Source organism: Grammomys surdaster, unplaced genomic scaffold (assembly GCF_004785775.1).
Source record: "Grammomys surdaster isolate TR1022 unplaced genomic scaffold, NIH_TR_1.0 211, whole genome shotgun sequence".
In the NCBI taxonomy this organism is placed as follows: Eukaryota; Metazoa; Chordata; class Mammalia; order Rodentia; family Muridae; genus Grammomys; species Grammomys surdaster.
This window is the reverse complement of record NW_021604656.1, coordinates 8,728,754-8,750,855: the sequence shown is the minus strand read 5'-3', so window position 1 is coordinate 8,750,855 and position 22,102 is coordinate 8,728,754. Positions and strand designations below refer to the sequence as shown.

The following is a 22,102-nucleotide window of genomic DNA, read 5'->3' as shown; positions in this document are numbered from 1 at the left end:
AACATGTCCTCAGTTACAGTGTGTGGGACCTGGAACATGTCCTCAGTTACAGTGTGTGGGACCTGAAACATGTCCTCAGTTACAGTGTGTGGGACCTGAAACATGTCTTCAGTTACAGTGTGTGGGACCTGGAACATGTCCATTCCCCTCAGGAGTCTCAGCACTGCCTGGAGTCTCCCAGGTGACTCGTGATTGGCAGAATCCATAGGCCAGATTTATTAATTTACCAATTAATGAGGATCACACCTCTTACTCTGACGTGTGCTGTTAGAAGTGTGAGTGAAGGTAAATGTATAAACCTTGCATGGAGAAATGTTTTATTCCTCATGAATAGAGAACAGCGTGAAGAAAGAATCAGTGCTCTGTGTCCGTTTAGTACTTGACTTCGAGAGTGTCATTTGGAGAGGTTAAGCTCCTCCAGAACATACCTAACATCAGAGTGGTGCAGTTAAGCTCTGCTTCCTCTTCCTGCTGAGCCCTGGCACCTCTCAGACTTTCAGTTCCTCCTTGGAGCACCTAGGAGTTGAGCCAAGTGACTTCTAAAGCATCTTTACAGGTGTCACGTTGCGTTTCAGTGATGTTTGCATTTCTTCAAAAGATAGTACCTGAGACAAAGGGCAGAGAGCAACCGCGTCTGCCAGCTGCTTTCCCTTGCTTCTGATTTAATCCTCATCACTGTCCTGTGTTATAGGTGTATCATCCCTACTCTGCAGATAATGATAGCGACCATTTTTTGAACACTGTCTGCCAGGCATTGTGCTAAGCACTTTACAGACACTCTCTCACTCAGTCTTCCCAACAGCCCTATGAGGTGGGTACTGTTATCCCCATTTCCTGGTGAGGAATCCAAGTCTTAGAGACGCTATAGACCATGAACAAGCTCATCACAGCTAGGACCTGGCAGAGTGTGCATCTTAAACTAAGCTCGTCACACAGCCGTCATCCTGCCCATGCTGCTGATCCTAGAGGAGAAACTAAGTGGCAGAGAGTAGCAGAGAGCTACGAGCTGACTGAGGCACACGGGACCTTTCCCTCTGTCCCCACTGTCTTAAGTCCTGTGTACTTTGATTATGTCACATGTGTTGTTATGTGTTGAGGCAGTGACAGTGAGTCTCTTTCTCCTCCCTGCCTTAGCAACTGGTCTCTGGATAGCCACACCTCTGAAGGTGCCTCCAGCAGCAGCAACACATCAGGGCTTTCCAAGCACAGCAGCAACCTCTGCAGGGGCCTCTCCACCTGCTGAGACTCCACAGTTAACTGTACTGTCTGGCTACATGACACCAGTTCTGTCCTCTCCTATGGTAAAATTCCTGGGGTAATGGCTGAGTGTTAATATGCTCCAGTCCCAGGGTGCAGTGCACTGATGTTCATCCCTGACCAAATAGAGCTACAATTAGATTATCTAGATGGATTGTCAAGCTCAGAGTTTTCCAAAGTCTTCATATTTCTCATGTAGGTTTGACTGATCTCTAACTTCTCAGGCTGAGCTAGTGTATGAGTTAACCTCTGTGTTCCTTGTCATTCATAGGTGCCATTGACATTTAATATAAAACATCAGCCTTCAGTGCCAGTCGGGCAGCTCTGGGTGGAATTGCTGCGGTTCTATGCTTTAGAGTTTAATCTGGCTGATTTAGTGATCAGTATTCGTGTCAAAGAGTTGATATCTCGGGAATCAAAGGACTGGCCCAAAAAGCGCATCGCGATTGAAGGTAATAATGTTGGATTACTTTGATGTCGTGCCAACCTGACAACCCACTTTTATCACGTTCTCTTACAGTTCCTAGCAGAGGTAGGCCTGGTTGGAAGGTAAAATAGACACTGGCCTCTTGCATGCGGTGCACTGGGGTGAGGGACAGCGGGCTTACTCACCCCACAGGACAGGGTCTTAGTTATCAAGTGACTGGCTACGGGCACCTGAGTCCCTGCTTTGTAGGTTGCTCTCCCAGCTCCCCTGTGGCCTGTGGGTTCTTACTCCCTCTTCCTACTGTCCTCACTCTTGTGCTTTGAGATTCTGTCATCTCAGGAATCCCTGTTGAGCTTTAGTTTTGCAAAGATGAATGAAATACTTTTTCTTGTGAAAATGCTGTTCATAGGGTTAGTTGACTCCAGTAGAGGGAACAGAGCTATTTTCAAAGCAGAAAGCAGTAATTTCCTCAGAGAAAACACTTTGTAGTGAAAGCTGTCACTTTGCAGAGTCAGCTGTCAGGTACTGGTGGCCCTGTGATGTCATTGTGTGATGACTTCCTCTCAGCTTTCCAAAGTCAGGAGGTTAGAACCTTCTAGAAATCTTAGCTCTCCTCCTTTAACTTAAGAACAACAGCAAAACTCCTACATGGAAATCTCAGTTTTGCTTGATTTTTTTTCAAGTTTTATGTTGCATAAGATTTTTTTTTTCTTTTTGCATAAATTCTGTGTGCAGTCATGGGGAATCTCACACTTTTAAACCCTCCCCTGCAGTTTCTCTGGCTCAGCTCTTCTGGCCAATTGCCTAACCTGCTGGAGTTCTAGGGGAGGAGAAAAGATTGAGAGAAGTGGTGTCTCCTCCTGGTGCCTCCCTCTCGCCCCTGAAACTCAGGCCAGCCACTTCAGTGATGGGGCCTCCCAGGGCGGAAGAGTGGAGGTAAGCTTGCCACTGCAGGGCCGGCTGAGTGAGGTACAGAGCGCTCAGCCACAAAGCCTGTTGGAAACTCCTAAGTTCCCCACGGCTCCAGAGCTACACTGACATCTTTCCTCCTTCCAGTCTCTGAGCAGCTAGGGAAGGGGCATCAGCTCCCCGAGACTCAAAAGCATTGCTTTCAGCTCTTACCTGCTGCCCCCACTCCCCCGGGTTGTTTTCGTGAAGTGTTTAAAGCATGTAAGATGCATGATCCACTCTACTGTTGCTGTTACCTGCTTTATCTTGGCAAGTCTAGTTTAAGCATGGTGAAGCAGAGTGTATGAAGTGGTGGCTTTCTTTCTCTCTCTCTTTTTGTTACAGACCCCTATTCTGTTAAAAGAAATGTGGCAAGGACCCTGAATAACCAACCTGTGTTTGAGTATATACTTCATTGTTTGAGGACAACCTATAAATACTTCGCTCTTCCACACAAAGTTACAAAATCCAACCTCACAAAGCCTCCTAGCCCAACCACCTGTGTTTCAGACCCTTACAAAGAAGCAAAAAATGGTGCCACAGAGTTCCAAGTGACAAATCCTGATAAACTGGGGAATGCAGCTGTGGCTCAGGAGCCTGGTGTCCAACCCTCAGGTGCCTGCAAGGCAGAGCCGCTTATTCCTTACAGTACGGCTGAGGAGTTGGGAAGCCCACCAACGGAGAAGAGCGGAGGTGTACACATCCCAGTCCTCCAGGACAGCTCTGGCTGTGTCCAGGCAGAGGTCAGTTGTGAGGGTTTTGAGGATGCTACAGCAGAGCATCAAGAAACAGGAAGTGACAACGAGAATGTCAGAAGGAAGATCAGACATCCTTATAGCACTGATGATCAAGGTTTAAGCAGCAGCAATCACCCAGAACTTCAGAACTGTGGTGGCCTGTGTGGTCTCCAGGCAGACAACACTCTGGAGTTAGTAGGGCTCCGGAACCCTGGAGCTGAAGAGTGTGACAGCTGTGCCTCTTTGGACGACAAGGCTGATGTCAATGAAGAAAGCACAGAAGGCGCTGATGAACTAGAAGAAGCTCTGAACTGCTCTTCCCCTGTAGTCCAGGGCCGCACATCAGCAGCCATGCACTTTGATGAGGAAGATGAGGAGGAGGAGGAGGATGAAGAGGAGGAGGAGGAAGAGCCCAGGCTCAGCATTAACCTTACAGAAGATGAGGAGGGGGTTGCTAATGAACATCAGGCAGACAGCAGGTGTACTGGCTCAGGTGAGGAGGATGCCCTCTCTGAAGATGACTTAGCTGAGCCTGCTAAGGGTGAAGATCCAGAAGACTGTGGCGAGCACATGAGTGGGGCTCTGCTCATAGACCTAAATAAAATAACTCTTAAAGAAGAAAGCTTTTCTGAGGAAAATTCACCCGGGGACCAGTCTGAGTTCTTCTATGAATTTAGAAAGCTGACCTTCACCAAAGGCAAGGTAATAGTTGCTGGTAGGCTTAGGTTTACGACTCTAATAACTCCAGTGGGTATCGTTTCTAGTTTTCTTTTTATCACCTGTGAGCAATAGGCATCGTGTCATTGCATGGATATGGAAGTCTGAGGCTAACTTGAGAAAGTCAGTTCTCTCTTTTTTTTTTTTTTCTTTCCTTCCTGTGGTCCCAGGAATTGAACTGAGGTCTCGAGGCTTGGCACCAAGTGCCATTTACCGGCTGAGCTACGTGCCAGCCCTGGTCTCAGTGTCTATGAACTAGACCAGTCGCTTCCCATTTGGTGTGGTTTAACACATTTCTGTTTTGTACCCTTTGATCCCTGTCCCTCCTGACACTAACGGGGATGTGTGTACATAGATGACAGACAGTTCGCTTTACTCTCCCTTTGAGTAGCTTAAAATTAGGGTGTATATGTAGATCATTCTTAAGGGCCCTTTATTTAGCAAAGAGTCACACTCTATTTTGGGTCACATTTCCCTGCAGTCTCCCATGGTGGTGTGCAGCCTGTGTAAGCGAGAAGGTCACCTAAAGAAGGACTGTCCTGAGGATTTCAAGAGGATCCAGCTGGAACCTTTGCCACCCTTGACACCCAAGTTCTCAAATATCTTAGATCAAGTCTGCATCCAGTGTTACAGTAAGTGTTCTGTGTTCACCTGATGTGTCATCAGAGTCGCTGTCAGCCTCACAGTTAGTACTTTGAGAATTGCGTACAGTGTGTTGTGAGCGTAGGCACCTACCGCCCCTCCCCCAACTCCTCCTGCATCCACTCCCTCTTCTCACCCTGACTGAATGATCCCAGGATGTGGAGGCCGTCCACTGTTAGCTCCTCAGTTAGATGTGAGGGCTCCTCACCCCATCAAGCTAGAGTAGTGACTGGCTCGTCTTGCAGGCAGCTTCCGCTGCTGTGAGTGCAGTGGTCTTGTTGTGCCTGACACCCCTTGACCTCAGGCTCTTAGGCTCCTTGTGCTCCCTTTCCTGTGACAGCTTGAACCTTGAGGGAAAGAATACATTGAACAGCCCACGTGCAAGCTCTTTTAGGAACATCCATTTGGAAGCACTGGGGCTGAGAGAAGTTTCAGTTTCTATTTCTGAAGAAGCTTGCTGCTGCTTAGCCTGGCTGTACTCAAGGCCCCACCCTGACTGGTTCTTAAGAAGCTCCCTCGGCAGGCTCTCCCCCTCTCTCTCCCTGAAGCTGCCATGGAGATTGTTATCCTCCTGCCTTTGCCTCCTGAATGCTGGGATTATAGGCAGGCACTGTCATGCCCAACCTAATCCCTCCTTCCCTCTCTTCCTAATAGGGTCCTGCTCTGTTATTAAATCCTTGGATCCCAGCAATCCTCCTCTGCCTCAGCCTTCCAAAAATTTGGATTGTACACATATACTACCATGTCTAACTACCATTGACATTTTTGTTTTGTTAAGCTTTTTCAGATGTTAAGGAAGAAAACTGGGCTTCCAATTAAAAACAGAACAACCCATAGACACCTCTGCTCCTGTTCTAGAGGATTCTGACAGTCCAGGGTTAGAGCCCTTGTCCCAGTTAGCTTCCATTTCAAGAACAGTTCTTGGGGTTACAGTTCTTTTGAGGCAGGGTGTTCTGTGTGTCCCTGACTGGCTTGGACCTCACAGTGATGCTCTCCTCTGCCTCCCAGTGCTGGGATTACGTTGTGTCCCACAGGGCTGAGACAGGTGCTATCTGTTTGTTTTTATTGCTAGCACTGTCTGTTGAGAAGGATAAAAATCTTTTTTGAATCTTGTAGGTTTTCTTTTTCTCAGAACTAATTTTTTAGCTTTTCTAGAAATACCAATTTTTAAGCCACTCCCCTACTCATTGTACCTATCTGTTTTTAAACAGAGGATTTTTCTCCAACTATTGTAGAAGATCAGGCTCGTGAACATATCCGGCAAAATCTAGAAAGTTTCATAAAACAGGACTTTCCAGGTAAATTTTTTTTTTCTCTGTAAGAAAAGAAAGGTGACATACGTATTCCAGGCACATTGACTTGGCAGCATCTAGTTACCAGTAGAAAAATGGCGGTGTGGGGTCACCCAGGACACAGGAGGTGTATTCACTGGGAACTGCAGTTAAGTCACACACACTTACAGGAGCAGAGAAATGGCTTAGCAGTTAGGAGTGCGTACTACTCTTACAGACACCTCTCTCTGGTCTCTGGGTATATGCACTCATGTATTGAGACACACACACTAAAATAAAAACCAATCTTTTAAAATGCATAGACCGCATTGCTCAGTATTAAATGTCATAGGATGGTCTACATTTTTCCTTGAAGCATCCTTGCATTTTGTTATAAAGTGATGTCCACTATTCTTTCATGTCATATACAGCTTGTGTATGTAAGTAAACTAAGGGAATCATTAAGAATAGATGTGTAGTTTAAAAGACACTGAGGCTGGCAAGATGGCTCAACAGATAAATGACCTTACTGCCAAGCCTGGTGACCTGACTCCAGGACCCAGAGGATGGAAGGAAAACCCACCCCCTGCATGTGTATGTTGTCCTCTGACCACCTCATGCACACATGCTGACCCAATAAATCAATACGTGAATAATTGTTGTAAAATATTTTAAAGACCATAATTACAAGAAGATAGTTAGCAATTGGTATTTTGCACTCATGAAAGGGCCATTTTTTAAATAAAAAACAATTACATGTTCTCAGGTAATGAGCTATTACTTGTCATCTGTCCCTAACAGGAACTAAATTGAGCTTGTTTGGCTCCTCCAAAAATGGATTTGGGTTCAAACAGAGTGACCTTGACGTCTGTATGACGATTAACGGACATGAGACTGCTGAGGTACGGTTGCCACGTGAACACACATGTGCTGTGAGCATGTGGTTAGCGCCGTCCTCACTGGCAGAACTGCGAGGCATCTGGAATGTGCCGGGCATTCCACATGCAGTGCACCAGGAAGCACAGCCTCTGGCACCTGCGCTGACACTCTTGGAGGGGGCATGAAGAGTAGTACAGAGCTCTGGCTGGGCGTGGGTGGTGCACACCTGTGGTCCGAGCTCCTGGGAGCCTCGTGAAGGAGGAATGCTAGAAGTTCAAGGTCAGCCTGGGCTGCATAGAAAGAGCCTATCTCACCAAAACAACAACAACTACAACACACACACATACACACACACTAGATAGCTTTAAAGGGGCTTTCCAGTGTAGTACAGATTGGACTGGATTTTGTGAAGCCAGTGCCCATTGGCTTGACCACTAGACCAGTACACCTACCCCCTAGATAACTGTGATGTTGGTTTGCTTGTACATGGTGAGTATTAACTTTATAGTTCAGAACCTGGATTTGAGACAGACTTGGCCTTATCAGCACCAAAACATGTGTCCTCTGGTGGATAACAGAAGAAATAATTTCTGTTCCCTGCTGCTTTGAGAAGTTCTGTCTTGGGTGGCTTGGATCGTGTGTGTCAGGAGACAGCAGGGTAGAGCTTATGCTGAGGTGCAGCTCAGAGCCTCCTTATTGTGGTAGTGGTGGTGGTGTGATTTGTTCCCCTCCCCCAAAAGACAGACTAGTCTGCAACTCTTGATCCTCCTGCCTCAGCCTGAGTCCTGAGCCTGTGGCATGTGCCCTCATGACACTCTTAACAGCTGTTTTTACAGTTTTATTAGCATAGTGCCACACCCAGTCCTGGACGTGTTCTCTGAGGCTGCTTTCTTTCTGATAACAGAGTAAGTCTGGAAAGTGCTGGAGACTGGATCTAGTGCCTTGTGCATGCCCGTTAGGGCCATCCTTCTAGCCACACCTCAGTGCTCACTGAGGAGCACTTTTCAGAAGCAGTGGTGTGTAGAAGCTGTTGACCCAGTGACCGTTGACCCAGTGACTGCCACTGCTCAGGAACTCTCGTGGCTTGTTCTGACTCTGCATTCTGAGGGTGTTCCTGAGTTCAGGAGCATAGCCAAAACCAGGGTCTACCTGGGATTTGGTGAATGGTGTGGCATGAGACTAGGTCTACCACAAGGAATAACCCACTGTATCTCCTCAAAGTTGATTGTCGTTAATGTACTTTATAAACTCCTTTGACAGTATTTCTAAAGTAAAATTCTAAATAGGTTGTAGGTTCTGTGTAACCATCAGGACTGACTCCTGTGGGGATGACAAGCATACTTTTACATGCCAAGGCACAGTGGTATGTGCTTGCATCCCACATTTCAGGGGACACAGGCAAGAGAGCTTTGAATCTGAGGTCATCCTGGGCTGTACACAGATACTTTGGTCTGAAAAACAGCAAAAACATCAAGTATGAATACCATTCCGAATTGCTATGTGACTTTAATTTTAGCTAGTCTTACCAGGAAGTAAAGTGAATTCAGTCATTCTCCACAGCAAGCCATCAGTTGTTTAACTGTATGTAGATAGGCCCAGCATAAATGAGACAAAGTACTGGAGCTTTCCTTGCATACCCATACCTAGGTATTCTTCCAAGTCTAGTAATTACAAAGAGGGAACAAGTGGATATCTTCATGGTTCAAAGACCTTTCTGGAAGCTCCTGTTTTGGCTTTTGTTGTACATCCAAAAGCAATTAAGATATGTTTAGAGGCTTGCATATCTTTAGGGTGTTTTGTGTGTATGGTAACTCACACTTGACTGAAAAGAAAATAAAAATCATCTGAAGTTGGGCTGATGAGATGGCACAGTAGGTAAAAGCGCTTTCAGTGCAGCCCTGATGACTGGAGTTCAATGCCTGAATCCCACAGTAGAAGAAGAAACTAATTCATGAAAGTTCTCTGACCTCCATGCATACTGTCTTTCATACATGTAATGTCCTGACATGTGTGCCCACACTCATTCACAAACACACACAGGAAAAAGATTTGAAGTTACTCTCACTGTCTCTGAAATCAATAGAAGTGAGCACAGTTTGCTGTTACTGTTTTGTTTTCCATCTGACCCAGAACCTCACACAAGCTAGCCAAGCACACAAGCACTGAGCTACAGAGCCCTTCCCCTTGGTCTCACTAGGTCACCCATGCTGGCTTTGAACTTCCTTTACAGCCCAGGACAGCCCTTTAAGTGGTGACTGTCTTGCTCAGCCTCCAGAGTAGCTAAGATGACAGGTGTGTGCCGACAGTCCCAGCTTGCTTCTTGATTTCCCTTCCGTTGTTTGTGCCTTTCCTACAGGGGCTAGACTGTGTAAGAACTATTGAGGAGCTGGCACGAGTCCTCAGAAAGCACTCAGGTACGTCCATACCTGTTCTAAAATGCTTCTTTCTTTTTCTTTAGTGTTTTATGTATGTAGAGTTTATCTGTGCCAGTGAGGAAGTATGCTGAGTTATTTACAAATACGTGCAATATTGATGTCATTAAAATGTTCTGTGGTCTGATACAGAAGAGGATTTTGCTAGTGATACCTGTGTGTTGGTGCTAGCTATTGGGTCTCAGTAGAACTCGGATTCGAGGCAGGTGAAGTATTTAAGTCATGTATCGTGATCTCTTCTTATCACAAATCAAGAAGACGGTTGTAGGTGGTTTCTGAAGTATTTACAGCTCTAAAAGGGGGTAGATCCTGCAAATGATGTACAGACCTAAAATGCTCTTACAAAATAGTTTAAGTGAATGTTTGTTCGCTTGCTTGTCCCTCTGTAGCTGCGGATAGAATCTAAGGCCTTGTCCATCAGAGACAAGTGCTCTACCACTGAACTACAACCCCAGCTCTGTCTTAAACATGTAGTGCAGGCTAGCCTCAAATTACTATGTAACTGAGGCTGATCTTATCTACCTTCCTCTACCTCCAGTTCTGGGATTATAAATGTGCAGCATCGTGCCTGGCTATCTGTTTGCCAGGTGGGTTGGCTCTTTGTTTAATTGGTTTTAGATGGGTTTGTTTGTTTGTTTGTTTGTTTGTTTGTGGCTAGTTGTTTTGAGATAGGGTCTCATGTGAGCCCAGGCTGGCCTTGAACCCACAACTCTTGCCTCTGCCTTCTAAGGACATAGGATTGCAGGTGTAAGCCACAACACTTGACAACATACTTTCTTTAAACATTAATTTCTTAATCTTTTATATAATGAGATCAAAGTATTACAGTGAGCAATTCCTCCCCTGTTCTTGTGGACACACTTATGGGTCTGCACACACACAGTGGTACAGTTCACTTTGTATGTTGAGAAGGTATTGTCCTCAAATGAGAATGCATCTCTAAAGATAAGTTTTATGTGGATTTTCAGGCTATGCAAAGAAACGGAAGTTGCTGGATTAGATAGTGCTTAGGTTTTAGGTTTGGGCTTTGATGTTTATTATAACTCACTCTTGCTTGCTCTGGGTCTCTTTCTGGGTCACTTGAGACGTACTGTTTTGTTTTTTATTTTCTAAGCATCCTCAGTGTGTACTTCGTAAGGACAAACTATGTTCACTGGTTGTTGGTAGAACAGAAATGACTCTGTATAGCCGTTTATATAGGGAGTTATATGATAGAAATGGAATCTAGATTACACAGAATTAAGTAGCAGCTAGAAGGCTCCGCTTAAAACCTAAGACCTGGAGAAGCAGTCCTTCTGCCTATGGTACTGAAGGCCTGCTATGCAGTTAGGATGCATTTAGGACAGCAGAGACGCTAAAAGGCCCATGTCTCCTTTTATTGGAGTAGATAGTCAAGGTTTTGGGATAATAAAATGGAGCCAGGGGGACATGCAAGGAATAAGTCTTCAAGGACAGTATTGTGAGTGTCAAATGAAGTCTACTACAGTAGCTTCCCTGAAGGGAAAGAGGAGTGTAGTGTTTGTAGAGGTTCTGGATTCCAGAGTTCCCACTTGTTCTGTCCCGTGTGAACTTGGGCTTGTTGATTTATTTTACGTTTCCTTTGTGCTGCATCTGCCCGTTCTTATCTAAATCTCATCCAGACTTAAGCACCACCATCTGTGGAGTCAGCAGAATAGGGAGATGACTGCTAGTCACAGTGCACACAGTAAAGCTGCCTGGCTTAGTCTGAGGCCCAGCTCCACAGCTTGCATGTGCCTGAGTTACACCTGAGGTCTATTCCCCCTCATGCAAGGTGAAGTTGAGAGTCTGGTTGCGAAGGGTCTTCTGCAAGTTCCCATTACATGCAGGCCTGCTGGAACTTAGAGCAATGTCTTCCCATTCACATATGTGTGCCTCTGTCTCTACGTTCTGAGGCCACCATGACAGTTCATCAGGAGTGGTCACCCTGCCTCCATCCCTGTTTCTGGACTACCATTGGTCCTTGATTCTCCGGTGCTTATGCCCTCACTGGCTTTTCTCAAGGATAATTCCTCTGTTTCTTTCCTGTTCCCTCAAGTCGGGTCTCCAGCCTACATAGTGTCGTGGAAGGGCCCTCGAGCCTTTTTGCTCCATTTCCCTGTCTAGTGAATGGCCGCCACTTCCGCTGGTTCAGCATGTTCCTTTTCAAAGTGTAGCTCAGGCAGTCTCCTTACCTGCAAAGTCAAATCCATGCCTTGCTTCTAGCTCTGTGGTGACCGCTGTGTCAGGCATTGAGCTGCTGCTCCGTGGTCCGTCAGTCAGATGGACAGGGGAGGAGAGCTCATGTCTGCAAGCTCCAGTAGCTGCTGTGTGGAAACGGAGCCCTGCATACACACCTGCAGGTTCTTCTTAGCCAGTTGGTTTGTGGAGGACAGTGGGCTTCTTAGTTCTTGTAATTCAAACAGCAATGTGTGTAACAGATACCTGCCTTGTCAGGTGTCTTCTAGTTACTTAGTAACAATTGTTTGGTTAGTTGTAATGACACAACCAGACTGCTGAAGTTAGCTCTTGTTTCTCCAGGCATTAGCATGAGAATCATCCCTCCCAAGTTGTTTCACCAGCCTCTCTTCCCTCCTAGGGCTGAGGAACATCCTGCCCATCACAACAGCCAAGGTGCCCATCGTCAAGTTCTTCCATCTAAGGAGCGGTCTGGAGGTGGACATCAGCTTGTATAACACACTGGTAAGACTTCCTAGGGCTTGGCCAGCCTCTCTTTGGATTTCTTATTTTTAGAGAGTCTCAATGACTAGCCTAGCCCACTCTGCCTCTCACCTGCCATGTCATGAATCTCCTGTTTTGGTTCTTTGGATCTTCCCCCCCCCCCTTTTCTTTTTTTCTTGTTTGCTTGCTTCCTTCAATCCTTCCTTTTTTTCTTCCATCCAGTCTTTTTTTGGAGGGGGAGGGAGGTGAGAATGGTGTTGAGACGCGGTTTCATACTGCAAGGTTAGCCATGAACTTGCTGTGTAGCTCATGGTGACCTGGAGCTGCTGCTCTTTCTGGCTCGGCCCCACAAGCCAATGCTGAGATCACAGGCACACACCGTTAGGCATTTTCTTAAGGAGATAAAGAGGAGTGAATGAATGTCTCTTTAAAAATAAGTAAATGAACCACACGTGGTGGTGCATGCCTTTGATCCCAGAACTTGGGAGGCAAGGCAAAGGCAGGTGGATGTCTGTGAGCTGGAGGCTGTCTACAAAATGAGTCCAGGACAACCAGGGCTATTACACAGAGAAACCTTGTCTTGAAAAACAAAAAACAAAACAACAAAGTAGCTAAGGGAAATGAGGCATTCATTGCCTCTGTCTTACCCCTGTCTTTCTGGTTGCTCAGTCTTCTCCCCAGATGGCTAAGCAGCTCTCTACTCTTGTTCCATTTGGGAATTGTCTGAGTGTTTGGTGTGTGTCTTGTCCGGGGCTCTGGAGAATTCGGTAGCTGTTCACATCCTCGTGGGCTAAGAGTGTAGTGCAGTGGTAGGTTATTTGCCTAGCATTACATCCCAGTGCATATCAAGTCAGTAAACTGGTAAATAAGTAGGAAACTCAGTGGTTTAGGCGTGAGAATGTATATATGTGCATGTGAGAGAAAGTATGTGTGTGCATATGAGTGTACGACCAAGAGTGTGTATGCGTGCATGTGAGAATGTGTGTGTGCGTGTGAGTAAGAGAGAGTGTGTGTGTGTATGTGTGTGTGTGTGCACGCGCGTGTCTGCACGCTCTCGAGTGTATGAGCTCTTGCACTTGAGAAGACTCACTTCAGATAAAGTCAGGAAAAGCAGATAAAGCAGTTATCTGCTCAGCTTGAACCTGTAATTTGTTGTGTGTGCTGTGTCTCTTCCTTTGGCGTCACACCTGGCCTCTTCGAGGCCCAGAGGGACCTGGGAGCATTTCGCACAAATGATGCCACGGTGAAAGGGAGAGAGTCTTACATCTACTTAAAGAAAACTTCTTATTTTATTTTATTTTATTTGGTTTTATTTTACCTTAGTCCATTTGCTTTCACTGTCTTGGTTTTTGAGACAGGACCTGTCACGCTGACAGTGACCTTAAGCTTCTCATCCTTCTGCCTCCATCTCCAAAGTGCTAGGATGACAGACCTATGTCACCACACCTAGTAGCATGCTTGTTTATTTTAATGGCTTTTTTTTCCCACTATTCAGACCAAAGATTTATTCATGAAACCAGAAGTGATGTGTTTGTGTCATTATCTCTTAGATTAACACAGCTTATCTCAGAAAGAAAGGCAGTCTCTACATGGTACTGCAGTCTGAGCCTTTCCAGGTCCCAGCATTTACACATCAGTGAGAGCCTCATGGCTGGTGTGTTTTCCCTTTCAACAGGCCCTTCATAACACAAGGCTCCTGTCTGCATACTCAGCCATTGACCCCAGAGTGAAGTATCTGTGCTACACCATGAAAGTGTTCACAAAGGTAGGTACGCTGACGCTTGTGGTTTATCTGGAAATTGCTGAACAGACCAGGCTGGCCTCAAACTCACAGAATCCTCCAGCCTCTGCCTCCCAAGTGCTGGGATTAAAGCCGTGCACCACAGTGCCTGACCTTAGTGTGTTAACTTCTCATGATACTCCTGCTGTGACTAACAGTCCACTTCCTTGTTGAGTTCAGTTTGATTCAGGTTGGGTTAGTTGCTTTTGTTGACATATTTTCATTTTTTAAGATGTGGTTTTCGTATTAGCTCCTCAATGAATTGGTGGTGATGGGGTGACTGCAAGCTGAGTAGAAACACCCTTCAAAGTGCTCTCTCCCTCTAGATGTGTGACATTGGTGACGCATCCAGGGGCAGCTTGTCATCCTACGCTTACACGCTTATGGTGCTATACTTCCTCCAGCAGAGGTCCCCACCTGTCATCCCTGTGCTTCAAGAGGTAGGTGCCACAGGGGGCTGTGGGCGGGGTCTGAGCCTCTGCTTCTGCCGACATGCTGTCGTTCTGTAGTGAAATCTTTAACTTTTCCTGGACATTTTGGTGTCAACACTTTTAATTTTTCATTCTATAATAATACTTTTAAAATTAATTTCAGATATACAAAGGTGAAAAGAAACCAGAAATACTTGTTGATGGCTGGAATATTTACTTTTTCGATCAAATAAATGAACTGGTGCGTATTTTAAGAATAAGGGTTTTCCCAATCCTTGGCTAAAAGTCATCCTGTTCTGTGCTATAGTTGTCTGTTGTGACTATGAAGACTGGTGTTCACAGGTGTCCCCTTGCAGTTGGTCCTGTCCCTAACCTGGGTGTGTTCCAGGCACTGTACCAGGGTTTCCTCACTGTTAGCTGGTTCTTGGTAGTTAGTAACTGTTCCAAGGGGACGGATTTTTATTGTTTGATCTTGTCACGTGACTGTGGCATGTGTACTGAGTTCAGTGCTGTGGTCTGCAGAGTCCCTCAGTCTCTTCACAGAGTCTCCTGTCCTGAGACACATCACTGAAAATTCTCAGTTGTCTCTGCTGCAAGTCACTCATGGGAATGCTGCTTTAAAATGTGAGAGAAAACTCACACAACTCTGTTTTCTGTATATAAGCCAACTGATTAGTCCAGGTTTCCTCCTGAGGTGTGCATGCATACTCCTGTTAACACTTTGTGATGGAGTAGTGTCCTTGTTCCCTTCTGTCTGTAGCCCACTTGTTGGCCAGAATATGGAAAAAATACAGAGTCTGTTGGACAACTGTGGTTGGGACTTCTACGTTTCTACACTGAGGAGTTTGACTTTAAGGAACACGTAATCAGCATCAGAAGAAAAAGTCTGCTTACAACTTTCAAGAAACAGTGGACCTCAAAATACATTGTTATTGAAGGTATGAATGAAGTCCACTTAGGAGTGAGGTGTTGACCTGGCATGTGTGAGGGGCGGTATACAGAGCCTTTTACATTGAACACTGAGTTGAACTCTGGCTCTTTCCCCAACACATCTTGGGGGACAGTTACATGTGTGCACAGTACAGCAGCCCTGCTATGGCCCACACCACCCTAAAAGTTCATTTTTAAGTGACTAATACCTCCAGGAGGGGCCTTTCATGGGTCCAGAGTCTTCACTGAGAATAAACTCTGTTGTTGGACCCACACAGGAGGCGGGCACAGCAGTAGCAGCGTGGTGGCTTCAGGACAGTGGAGGGTTAAGGCCTACAGTGAGCTGGTTTTCTAGTTTAGTTCTGTCATGTGTTTTTTTTCTTTTTGGTCATGGGTAAGTGTATAAAACACTCAGTACTAAACGTGTAAAGTTGCATATGAAGTTCCACAGCTCTAGATTTTGAATTCCAAAAGCTTGGAAATTCACAGAGTTTTATAAACTTTGGGTCTGGTTCATTTTCAAGTGTGATATTTTTATGTATTTTTTTATAAGAAAGTTTAAAACTTTTTTAAACTAAAATTAAAAAATAAAACTTTACTAAAAGTTGGAAAATTCCCCTAGAAATGAATTTTTAGGCCGTTTACATACTGTTGGGAAAAGAGTTGTCTGTATTGATTTCTCACTGTTGACCAGAGAGAAAGGCCTTTTCTTGCTGTACCTGGTGCCCAAACCTGTGTGTGACTCCAGCACCCGGGAGGCCAAAGCAGTTGGCTCAGGTCACCCTACTGAATTCAGCAGTCTACTGGAGCCCTTGATGTTTATAGTTAGTTGTTTGTAAGTGGTAGGAATTTAATTTTTAGGGAAACAAAGTGAAGGTTAAATGCTTTAAAATGAGCTAGGAGGGGGCTGGAAAAATACCTTTTTGGTCTCATAGGATCCTGTTTCTTACCCACTGGAATGTAGATGATGTGTGGGCCAGCTGATGATTTTGTTACTTTGGGCAGTACTGGACGCAGCGCCATGAACAGTACCTGGGCTATGTGTGGTAGGGACTTGTGTTCTAGATGCTCCTATCAAAGCGCAGATTAGTGAGGGGACTCTTCTCAGATTGCCATGTCTGTTGTTGTTACTCAGCATACTAAGTGAACTTTGAAAAAAAAAGAGAAAGAAAAAGGCAGAGCTGAGAGAGAGGCGATCTGTGCTCCAGGTGACTGTGACATCTAGTGTCAGGTTCCCCAGCTCGGTGCCTGCCCTCTGGAAGCTTCGTTGACAGAATCAGGGTGCCTGGCTTCACTCCCAGACTCCTGCTGTGTTGCTCTGCAGACAGGACCTTCACGTCCCTGAGGAGGGAGGGCTCTAAAGAGATGGACCGTGTTCCCATTCCCCGCTTTGCCTTTTTTCAGTGCTGTTTTAGGAAGAACATGATATCGATCTTCATATGATGACCAAGACCAGACCATTAGTCATGTGTATAGTGTTTTAAATCATCCATAAAATAATGCTTAGGTTTAGAAGCATGCTGAAGAGTAAGTTCGTTTACTTGCACCCGTCCGCCTGCCTTGCACTCCGTCTGGCTCTTAATGGTTCTTGTGAATCAAGCTCAGGTCGTGACAAGTGTGCAACAAGTGCTTTACACACTGAACCAGCTCCTTGGCCTTGATCATCAGTATCTGCCATAACAGCGCCGCTCACTCTATAGCTCAGATGGGAACTCACTCGATCACACAGCCCGGGCCAGCCTCCAGTTCCGTGTCCTCGTGCGTCTGCTTCCCGTGCGCTGAGATCAGACAGTGCTCGTTTCTTACTCATGCTTTGGGGAGGTCTTGTCTGATGTGTAGGTTTGTCTGTTGCTGAGCTGTGCATAACTCTGGCTGGTGAGCGTAGCAGGCGACGCGTGGTTCTTGTGGCGTGTACGAAGATAATGAGAGGGATCCCGGCAGTCTCTACTCTGTTCTCTTACTTGTCTCCTTCTTCTTCCGTACTCAGATCCCTTTGATTTGAATCATAATCTTGGTGCTGGATTATCAAGGAAAAGTAAGTTACTCTTGTTTGTTAATGTGGTGCAGTTTCTTGTCCTCTTAATGCATGTAATTGAATTCTTACTATTTTTCTTATAGTGACAAATTTTATAATGAAAGCTTTTATCAATGGTAGAAGAGTATTTGGAATTCCAGTCAAAGGATTTCCAAAGGACAACCCCTCAAAACTGGTGAGTCTTTGTTAGAAATTCGGGAGCGCAATTAAGATGCACATTGTAAGCACCAAATAAGTCTGCAGTGTGGAATGGTTGGATGGAGCGGGCTAGTGTCTCCTCCTGTGTCACTTCATGGTGTGGCATTTGAAGTATATGGAGTTACTTTGAAATGTGTATTATTGACTGTAGCCACTTTGTTGCAATAGATCTCTCCGGACTGTTCCTTCACTGTCCAGAACTTTGTTCCCTTTGACCAGTGGCTTCCTGTTCCCTTCCTGCAGTCAGAGGACTCTGATCCAGCTTCTGCATATGGGGGAGGAGGGACTTTAGCCAGTCGTTGTCAGACTCACGTCAGATACTGCCCTGGATATTTACAGTGGTATTGTTCATGCTTGTTCCAGAGGTCCTTCACCTGCACAGTGTGCTCAGATGTGTGTGTTCTCCAGTAGGTGTGCAGGGGGAGGCAGCATCCCAGCCTCCGGCAGCAGACACTGAAGCAACCAGGGTTGCTTTTCCTTAGGAAGCCATGCAGCAGCAGCAGCAGCAGAACTGGCATGCAGCTCTTTGCCTTACTTGAATACAGAATTTGCACTATGTGTTTCTCAGTTCACTGCAGTGTGGCCATTTCATTTCATGTCAGGCTCTGTGTCATCTCAGCTTCTGCTGTTGTGTTGAAGCCACTACTATGTTTTATATGTCAGTGCCCTCCAACTTGAGGGGATAAAAGACACAGAGCTTAGGTTGGTCTGAATCAGCGTGCCTCTCCCTGGTGTTCAGACCTGTGGGGAGGAATGGTATGCATACTAAAACCTGTTCTCACGCCTGTTGCATGGTGTGCCGTGGTCACAGTTCATTTTACACAACTGTGTTCTTGTAGGCATACTTTTTTGATCCAGATGTCCTAACTGAGGGAGAACTGGCCCCAAATGACAGGTGCTGCCGAATCTGTGGGAAAATCGGACACTTCATGAAGGACTGTCCCATGCGGAGAAAGTAAGCACGTGTTCTGGGGGGTGGTGTTTTTATTTTCTTGTACCAGTTTCTATATGTGGGTCTATTGATACAGCTTGTGAAATTAGAGTAATTTTAGGGGGGTTTCCACCCCACTCTGGTCCATATAGCTCCCAAATATAAGATACAGAAACCTATTCTTTTTATTAACATGCTGTTGGCACTATACTGGGTAGGTTCTCAACTAACCTCACCTACGTCCAGTCATAGGCCTGAGTTACTTGCCAACTGAGTCTTGCTCTGTTTGCTCTGTTCCATGTGTGTCCTCAGGGTGATTTTCTCTTGGCCATGTGCTCATGGTTCATCCTGCCTCATGGCCACTTCCTTTGTCCCCTACTTTTTCCTTCCTCTGAGACCCCCTACTCAGTCTCAAGTCCTGCCTTCCTGTCTCCTGCCAGTCAGTCACAGGCTCCAGCCTTTATCATCCAGAGAGTATTGAAGAGCATTCTGAACAGCAGCACACCGGTCAGGACAATGCCCATGTCCAGACTGCAGCCTGATCTTGGGGCACAGGACTTAGCATCTGAATACACAGCACACAAGACCAACCCAACAGAAATTGAGCCATTTTCAGATAATTTTAATATCTTTTTGAAAAACTGAAAGTAAACGGATGTAAATGTGGCCTTGGGTGCAAATGCTGTGGGCTGGCTCACACACCGGCCCAGCGTTCTTTCTTCCCTGTTTTGGTTTTGGCTTTTGATTTTAAAGTAGCTTAATGCTTAGTAATTATCTTCAGTAGCTCAGGTGCTTGGGCACCATGCTCTCTCCTGATGACATTAGTGAGAGGCAGGGGTTACCTTTACGGTCTGCTTGGATCATTGTTCTGCTGGCTGACAGTGCTTTGCTTTAACTAAACAGTGCTGTTCTCATTTCAAAATACACTTACATGAAGTCAGTGACAATCTGGAATTTAAGAAATAGTAATCAGCAGGGCAGAAAGAAATTATCTTAATACCTAGGCATGGTACCATTTAATACTGCTTTCTGTGTTTGGGAAGCTGAGACAAGAGAATCATGAGTTGAAGGCCAGCCTCAGCTACAAAGAGAATATGAAGCCAGCCTGGGCTATGTGTGACATTATGTCAAAAAAAAAAAACAATGCAGCTGAAGGGATAACACTTACTGCTTGTGCACCAGACCTTGGTTTGGTGGCTCACAACCACCTGTAACTCCGATTCCAGGCCTTCATGGACACTGATGGCACAAATATGAATATGCATGTAAATGAGAGAAAATCACTCTTTATATATAAAACAAAGGAAAAGGTGACTCTGACATCCTTGAAGATAAACCCCCTTAAAACACTCGTTAACATTTTTCTGTGAAATTCAAGTCTTACAGTTCAGATTTTCATTGCCTAATAAAACCTAATACATCAGAAAGACTACTCAGCAACCCACTGTGTGTGTGATTTGAATTTCATCACTCAAGTATCAGAGCAGGCATTGGGGCTGGAGCGGTGAGTAAGAGCACTAGTTGCTCTTCCACAGGACTGGGGTTCAATTCCCAGCAACAGCATAGCACCTCACAACTCTCTGTGACTCCAGTTCCAGAGGGCCCTCCACCTTCTCACAGACATACATGCAAACAAAACACCAACGCACATGAAATGAAAATAAGTTTAAAGAAATGTATTTCAAGTTCCGTCACTGAGCTCGAGAGTCTTGCCGTAAGCACTGCTTGCAGCACTGGTGAGAGGCGGGCTTTGTGCTCCAAGATTCCAGTCCAGCAGTCAGCGCAGAGCAGGGTGTTTGGAAACTCATGCATCTGCATTAAAAATACACAGACTTTGTTTTTGTTGTTCCCTCCACAGAGCAGTGTAACTGTGAGAGGGGGTGTGTGCGTTATACACATAGCACACCATTTTCTGTAAGGGCTGGGGCAGCTGTGGGTTTGGGTTTCTGGGTCGTCACCTGTTAGCCACTCTCTCTGGATGCTGCAGGACAGCAGAGAGATTAATAGAGAAGCTAGGTTTATCACATTCTAGGTTTCCTTTCCACACTCTGTGGTCCCGGCTGTCTTTACATTTGGACACATCTTGATATTTCCATAAGTTTCTGTTGACATTTTTCCTATTAGTATTTTATCTTCACTAGAATGAGGCGACGGCGAGACCAAGAAGACACCCCAAACCAGAGGTACTCGGAGAGCAAAGAAAAAAGAAGCAAAGAGGACAAAGAGATGCAAAACAAGTACACAGACAAGGAAGTGCCAACAAAAGAAGATAAGCCCACACCATGTGCAGCTACGAAGGCCAAGCCAGTGAGGGCGGCTGTTGACCTGGGCCGGGAGAAGCTTCTCAGGACACCAGCAGAAAAGTGGAAGAGACAGGATGACAGAGACTCAAGGGAAAAGCGATGTTTCATCTGTGGAAGAGAAGGACACATTAAAAAGGAATGCCCACAGTTTAAAGGCTCTCCAGGTACAGACAACTCTCCAGAAACCGTGATGCTCGTGGTCAAGGGATACTAGAGTTCTAGAGGGTTTTCACATTTTGTTTCTTTAAGGAATATTGTGTAAGGAAGCGCTACACCCCCCACTCATTCACGTACATGCACCTTTACTTCCCACCTCTGTACAACTGCAGTGCTTCTTCCTGGGTTTAGGGAGCCTTGGGAAAGTCTAAGACTGTGACTGAAATGGTAGTCTTGTCCTCTCCAGTCATGTAAACACTGTCTCCGTGTCCAGTAAGCAGGTCACACCGAGAGGCATGCTGTGGTTCACTGTGCGCATTTGTGAGTCCAGGTGCTGCCTAGACATTGGGTGCGGTGGTAGCTTACTACCATGTATAAATGAGTATATTTTCATCCATATACTCTAAGCAGGAAAGAGATTAGACAGATGTTGACAGGGTTCTTGTCTGCAAAGAACTAGGGAGGGTTTCATCTGTAGCCCTTATTTAAATACCTTTCTATCAGTGATCATAGTAACAGCCCACAGATGAGAGTCAGCCACAAGTCTTCCCGATGTAGTGGTCATGTCTATAGTCACAGCTACCTAAAAGGCTGAACCAGGAAGAACACCTTAGGCCAGGAGAATAAGACCAGCCTAGGCAACATAGTGACATAGTGTGACTTTACCTTGAAACAAAACTAAACCACCTTTAAATATTGACCCTTATGTTGCTGGATGTGAATTAGTCATTTGAACAGATTGTGTCTATGATGAGCACCTTTTAATGAACTGTTACGACACTGCCTGGGTGCCGTTAAGTTGTGTAAGCCGTGGTCTTCAGAACAATTTAAATACTGTACTAGCTAGTAGGACACACCTAAATGAGACTGGGTAATCGTAGATGAGGAACCCTAGAGAGTCGCTGTTACCACCCCGTCTGCTGAGGGTGCAGTAAGGGCAGCTCCGTGGCTCCTCCCTCTGAGCACGCTGTTGCCGGGAGTGCTGGGAGGGAGTTATTAAATCGAGTCTGCCAGGCAGATCGGCTCAACTTCTTAGACTGAAATTTTACATACCTGTTCTCTCCCTGCACACTCCAGGGGTTTTGGGGCAGAGACTCAATATTGTAGTCAAAGCCAGCCTAGAATTTGCTGCATAGCCCTAGCTGGTCTCAAACTCAGTATCCCCTGCCTCCTGCATTCTGGGATCACATGCATGTGCTGGCATGCCCAACTTTTCCTCGTTTATTTCTGAAGGCGCTTTAGAGAGAGAATTTACACAGTGCTCGAGTCTTTATGGATGACTTGGCTCTGGGTGCCCCAGCCTGAGTCAGCTGAACCCCAGCCTGAGTCAGCTGAACCCCAGCCTGAGT

General features: G+C 45.7%; 1 protein-coding gene across 8 annotated transcripts in view; it reads left to right on the top strand.

Moving 5' to 3' along the window:
• The window catches only part of Tut7 (terminal uridylyl transferase 7), a 52,177-nt gene that overhangs the window by 21,272 nt on the left and 8,803 nt on the right, over window positions 1-22,102 (top strand). For 7 of the 8 annotated variants that reach the window (XM_028772190.1, XM_028772192.1, XM_028772189.1 and 4 more), the window contains exons 12-26: window positions 1,529-1,709; window positions 2,978-4,071; window positions 4,568-4,718; window positions 5,940-6,026; window positions 6,801-6,901; window positions 9,235-9,292; window positions 11,907-12,010; window positions 13,665-13,754; window positions 14,096-14,209; window positions 14,364-14,441; window positions 14,961-15,138; window positions 17,118-17,165; window positions 17,249-17,340; window positions 18,203-18,318; window positions 20,436-20,761. In XM_028772190.1, coding sequence (XP_028628023.1) covers window positions 1,529-1,709; window positions 2,978-4,071; window positions 4,568-4,718; window positions 5,940-6,026; window positions 6,801-6,901; window positions 9,235-9,292; window positions 11,907-12,010; window positions 13,665-13,754; window positions 14,096-14,209; window positions 14,364-14,441; window positions 14,961-15,138; window positions 17,118-17,165; window positions 17,249-17,340; window positions 18,203-18,318; window positions 20,436-20,761 — 2,818 coding nt within the window. Of the gene's footprint in view, window positions 1-1,528; window positions 1,710-2,977; window positions 4,072-4,567; window positions 4,719-5,939; window positions 6,027-6,800; window positions 6,902-9,234; window positions 9,293-11,906; window positions 12,011-13,664; window positions 13,755-14,095; window positions 14,210-14,363; window positions 14,442-14,960; window positions 15,139-17,117; window positions 17,166-17,248; window positions 17,341-18,202; window positions 18,319-20,418; window positions 20,762-22,102 lie in introns of those variants that run through there. The other variant, XM_028772193.1, reaches the window with a different exon arrangement.